The sequence below is a fragment of the Terrapene carolina genome, unplaced genomic scaffold, assembly GCF_002925995.2.
Source record: "Terrapene carolina triunguis isolate 2854851 unplaced genomic scaffold, T_m_triunguis-2.0 Scaffold926, whole genome shotgun sequence".
Taxonomy (NCBI): domain Eukaryota; kingdom Metazoa; phylum Chordata; order Testudines; family Emydidae; genus Terrapene; species Terrapene triunguis.
The window spans coordinates 7,848,420-7,853,986 of NW_020665277.1; the positions used below are offsets into that span (position 1 = coordinate 7,848,420).

The following is a 5,567-nucleotide window of genomic DNA, read 5'->3' on the forward strand; positions in this document are numbered from 1 at the left end:
GGACATACACAGCCCCTAGCGCCCCCTGGTGAATGCACTGGACATGCGCACACACACACACACACAGAGCCTGGTGCATGCACTGGACATGCACAGCCCCTAGCGCCCCCTGGTGAATGCACTGGACATGCACAGCCCCTAGCGCCCCACTGGACATGCACACACACACACACACACACACACACACACACACATACAGAGCCTGGTGCATGCACTGGACATGCGCAGCCCCCAGCGCCCCCTGGTGCATGCACTGGACATGCACCCCCCCACACACACACACACCCCAGTGCATGCACTGGACATACGCAGCACACACACACAATGGTGCATGCACTGGCCATACGCAGCTCCCAGTGCCCCCGGTGCATGCACTGGACATGCACAGCCCCCCCACACACACAGCCCAGTGCATGCACTGGACATACGCAGTTCCCAGCGCCCCCTGGTGGATGCACTAGATGCACACAGCCCACCAGCACCTCCTGGTGGATGTACTGGAATGGACAGCAGCCCAGAGCACACACTGGACACAGAACTCAGCAATTACTCTATGGAGGAAAAGCTGAGGTACATAATCAGAACCCAGGAGTCCTGAATTCCCCCACCCCCCACTTCTCTAACCCACTAGACCCCCCTATTCCCTTCCCAGAGCCCGGGATAGGACCCAGGAGTCCAGACTCCCAGCCCCCCCGCTCTAACCAGCCATTCTGTCGGCTGTCACCAAGCTGCAGCTGCCTCTGGGGTGAGGCGTGGGGGCTCTTCATACAGGGGTCACTGCTCCGAGCTCCCACCCCCTCTGTCTTGCAGGTACCAGCAGCCGCAGCTCCTTCCACCTGGAGCTCTCCTCCAGCGGATTCAGTGTGGACCTGTCCAAAGTGAGCCTCAAGGAGGGGGCCTGGGGTGGGGGAGGGGTCTGAGCCATTGAGGTTAGGGAGGCTGGGAGAGGGGCCAGGCCTGTGGAGTTCAGAGGTGGGGGGGTGACTTTTGGGAACTTGGGGGAGTTGAGGAGGGGCCTGGGCTATGAGGGGGAGGGGAGGGGCCTGGGCTACGGGAATTTGGGAGGGTCGGGAGGCTGGGCCATGGGGCTTCAGAGGGGTCATGGATGGGACAGGACTATAGGGGTTCGGGGGGGAGGGACTTGGACTATGGGGGGGCTGGGCTATGAGAGTTCGGGGGGGGTCAGGGAGGGACCCAGGCATGGGAGTTGAGGGGCTCCCCATTCCCTCTGCCCTCCCCTTTGCCCCATGGTGTGTCTCTCTCTCCCCCTGCAGGAACGGGTGGTGCTGGGGGCCGTGGGGGCAGATGATTGGGCGGGGGGCCTGATTGAGCTGCGGGGCAGCCAGGCGCCGGAGACCTTCATTGGGAGCCCCTCAGCCAGTGAGCAGATAAAGGACGCCTACCTGGGTATGTTACCCCCAGCCCCTAGAGCCTCCCAGCCTGCCCCAGCATCCCCCATCTGTGGGGTGGGGCGGGGGGGCCATTTCTGCAAGGATCCCTCGCCCGGCACTGAAATGCGGCTGCCTCTGGGGTGGGGCACGGGGGCCATTTATACAGGGATCCCTCACCCGGTTCTCACAGAGGGGAATCACTGGGTTGTGTGGACAGCTCTGAGGTGAGGGCCTGTGTGGTGCTCCGGCTACTGAAGCTTTGGCGGGCTGATCGGGGCACACCCTGCCACCTCGCTCCACCTCCATGGGCAGGTCTAGAGAGGCCTGCCCATCCCCCTCCCCTCCTGAGACGTTTCCTGCCCCCAGGCTACGCGGTGAAGTCCATGCAGCACCAGAACAGAACGCTCTATGCCGCGGGAGCCCCCCGCTATCAGCACGTTGGGATGGTCGTCGTGTTTGAAATAGACCCCGACAGCTCCAACTGGACAGATACTCAGCACCTCATGGGCGAGCAAGTGAGAACAGGACCGTCGTGCTGCAGGGAGCGGGGAGGGGGCTCAGCAGGGGGCGCTGTGCTGCGGGGAACGGGCAGGAGGCTGAGCAGGGGGCGCTGTGCTGCGGGGAGCGGGCGGGGGCTCGGCGGGGGGCGCTGTGCTGCGGGGGGCTGAGCAGGGGGCGCTGTGCTGCAGGGAGCAGGGAGCTGGGCAGGGGGCGCTGTGCTGCGGGGAGCGGGCGGGGGGCTGAGCGGGGGGCGCCGTGCTGCGGGGAGCGGGCGGGGGGCTCGGCGGGGGGCGCTGTGCTGCTGGGTGCAGTGCGAGGCTCACTAGGGGGCGCTGTGGTTGCTCCCGACCTCTCTGACCCCCACCCCCCTTTGGTTTGCAGATTGGCTCCTATTTCGGGTCAGTTCTGTGCTCAGTGGATGTGGATGGGGATGGGGACACGGACGTGCTCCTAGTGGGGGCTCCCCTGTACTATGAGGAGAGGAGTGGGGGCAGGGTCCACATCTATCGCTGGGACCAGGTGAGTAAGGGGGCATAGACAGTGTTGTGGGGGCCCTGGGGCTAGGAAAGCAGAGGAGGGGGGGGTCTCCCCAGCAGGGGGGTCTCCCTAGGGGGTTCCCAGGGCAGTGCTGGGGGCCCTGCAGGGGACGCTGACTCTGTATCTAACCTTTCTGTGCTCACTCCCCAGGCCAGGCTCACCAACACTGCGGTGCTCCAGGGAGCCCTGGGGAACCCGCTGGGCCGCTTCGGCGCAGCCATCACTGCCCTGGCTGACCTGAACGGGGACGGCTGGGCTGATGTCGCCGTGGGGGCACCGCTGGAGAGCGCGGAGCACGGCGCTGTCTATATATACAACGGCCACCAGAGGGAGCTCAACACACACTACAGCCAGGTCAGGAGAGGCAATAGGGGGCGCTGTGCCCCATGTCCCAGCCTGGTACAAGGGGGCGCTGTGCCACAGCGGGTCCTGGCCATGCCCTGTCTCCCACCATGGCACTATGGGGCGCTGTGTCATGGGGGTCCCAGCCATATCCCATCTACCAGCCTGGCACTAGGGGGTGCTGTGCTGGGGGGGAGCCAGCCGTGCCATGTCTTGCAGTCGGGAGTTAGGGGGTGCTGTGCCATGGGGGGGGGGTGTCCCAGTCATGTCCCGTCTCCCAGCCTGGCACTAGGGGGCGCTGTGCTATGGGGGTGGGGGGGTCCCAGTCATGTCCCATATCCCAGCCTGCTACTAGGGGTCACTGTGCCATGGGGGGGAGGGGTCCCAGTAGGAGTCTTTTTCTTGTATAGGCTCCTATTATCCACCACCCTCTGTCCCGATTTTTCACGTTTGCTATCTGGTCACCCTAGGTCCCAGCCGTGTCCCGTCTCCCAGCCTGGCACTAGGGGGCACTGTGCCATGGAGGGGAGGGGTCCCAGCCATGTCCCATCTCCCAGTCTGGTTCTAGGGGGCTCTGTGCCATGGGGAGTCCTGGCCATGTAACATCTCCTGGCACTACGGGGGCCCCGTGCTGCAGGAATCCAGCATTCACATTCTCATACTGTCGTGATTTCCCCCCGCTCCGTGTTCCACAGAGAATTGAGGGCGCAACAGTCTCTCGTGGTGTGAAATACTTTGGCCAATCCATTCATGGACAGATGGACCTCAATGGGGACGGGCTACCAGACCTCAGCGTTGGGGCTCTAGGAGAGGTGATCATGCTGAGGTGAAGCTGTTTACCGGACTCCTGGGTTCTCTTCCTAGAGAGTGGGACATGGGGCCTTTCCCCTCTAGGGGCTGCTGGGTCCCGTCTGGCCTGAGGGCAGGGGGATTGGCTGGATCAGGGGGTGGGGAATGGGCCACCAGACCTTTCTCCTCTAGGGGGGTGCTGGTTGAGACTGTCCGTTGTTTCCCCAGCTCCCGGCCCATCTTGACGGTGGTCCCCAGGATGTCATTCTCGCCAGAGGAAATCCCGGTAAAGCAAGTGGAGTGTTCAGGGAGTGTTTCATCCCGGCAGGGTGTTCAGAGTAACCTCACCGTCTGCTTCAGTGCCAGCCGAGCCACCACGCGCTACCAAGGTCAGAGACGGGGGCTGAACCGCTTCCTCTAACCCATTAGGTCCCACTCCTGACCCGGAGCGGGAGCTGGAGCCCAGGAGTCCTGGCTCCCAGCTCTTCCTCACTCGCCCGTACTCCAACCTTTATGCATTCCCCCCCTTCTCTCCTGCCAGAGCCTCTCTCTGCCAACCTCACCTACTGGCTGGAGATTGACGCCAATCGCATGAGGAGCCGAGGAGTGTTCGGGAACGGGCAGAGGAACACGTCTGGGACCATGGAGATCTCGGAGCGGGAGCTCTGCACAGCAGAGATGATCCAGATATCAGTAAGGTCCCACGCCGTGGCCCGCAGTGGGAACTGGCGAATCCATTGGGATAATAGCGCAGCTGCCTTGGGAGCGGGTCATGGTGGCTGTCTATACAAGGGATCCCTTGCCCAGTGCCGCAATGTGGCCACCTCTAGGGTGGGGGGCAGGGACTGGTTCTACAGGGCTCCCTTGCCCGGCACTGAGCTGCTGCAGCCTCTGGGGTGGAGCATTTACAGAGCGCTCACTCTCCCTTCAGAACTGCCTCGAGGATTACGTCACTGCAATCAAGGTCTCGCTGCGCTTTGCCCTCCAAGAGGACGATGGCCCCAGCAGGACCCTGCGTCCGGTGCTGAACCCCTTGTACAAATCGTCAGCGACAGAGGTGAGGGGAGCCCAGCCTGGCATCGCTCGGCTCTGTGGGGCTGGCTGGGCTCCGGGGCTGATCTGGGAGGAAGCCAGCCCAGGCCAGCTGATCTGGTGTTAACTATCGGGCTCTGGTCTCTGTTGCAGATCCCCTTTGAGAAGAACTGTGGGGAGGATGGGGTGTGCAACGCAGACCTGCAAATCCGCTTCCACCAGAATACGTAAGGCAGGGGGCGCCGTGCTGCGGGGAGTGGGCGGGGGGCACCGTGCTGCAGGGAGTGGGCAGGAGGCTCAGCGGGGGGCGCTGTGCTGCGGGGAGTGGGCAGGAGGCTCAGCGGGGGGCGCCGTGCTGCAGGGGATGAGCAGGGGGCTCGGCAGGGGGTGCCGTGCTCTGGGAGGTGGACGGGAGGCTCAGCAGGTTGCACACTCCCCCTGCAGTCATTGATGACCCCAATGCCCCAGTATCAGAGCTTTCCCCTAATACTTCCCCCATCACCCCATGGCTCTGTTAACCCTTTAATCACCATGGAGGGACTGAGAGCTGCCCTCAGTTGTGCTCCCACCGACCACGTCCTCCTCCTTCTCCCCAGCTGTCCCCACCCACCCCAGAGGCTGCTCCTTCCATCTCCCAATGGCTCCTCCCCCACTGCCACCTGCCCTGCTCCCCTCTCACCCTGCTCACGGATTTGGGGAAGAGGAGGGAGTGGAGGGTCTGCTCCCACGTACCGCCCATTGCCCGGACACCTGGGTCCTTCACAATCCCCCGCCCCTCACATTATTTGGTGCCCAGTGCCGGGAGTTGCTGCTAACTGGGTCTCTCACCCCCGCCCTCGTCCCGTAGGTCGCAGCAGCTGTTGGTGTCGCCCTCCACCAGGCTGGCGGTGGTGCTGGAGCTCACCAATGGCGGGGAAGATGCTTACCACACAGCTGTCCACCTGCCCCAACTGCCAGGACTGTCCTTCCGCAAGG

At 63.6% G+C, this 5,567-nt stretch overlaps 1 protein-coding gene across 1 annotated transcript in view; it reads left to right on the forward strand.

Moving 5' to 3' along the window:
• ITGAL (integrin subunit alpha L) overlaps positions 1-5,567 on the forward strand; it is a 35,582-nt gene that overhangs the window by 23,839 nt on the left and 6,176 nt on the right. The window contains exons 10-20 of the mRNA XM_029913786.1: positions 811-878; positions 1,275-1,407; positions 1,758-1,906; positions 2,274-2,411; positions 2,580-2,783; positions 3,467-3,597; positions 3,789-3,949; positions 4,102-4,253; positions 4,492-4,617; positions 4,746-4,819; positions 5,440-5,561. Coding sequence (XP_029769646.1) covers positions 811-878; positions 1,275-1,407; positions 1,758-1,906; positions 2,274-2,411; positions 2,580-2,783; positions 3,467-3,597; positions 3,789-3,949; positions 4,102-4,253; positions 4,492-4,617; positions 4,746-4,819; positions 5,440-5,561 — 1,458 coding nt within the window. The remainder of the gene's footprint in view (positions 1-810; positions 879-1,274; positions 1,408-1,757; positions 1,907-2,273; positions 2,412-2,579; positions 2,784-3,466; positions 3,598-3,788; positions 3,950-4,101; positions 4,254-4,491; positions 4,618-4,745; positions 4,820-5,439; positions 5,562-5,567) is intronic.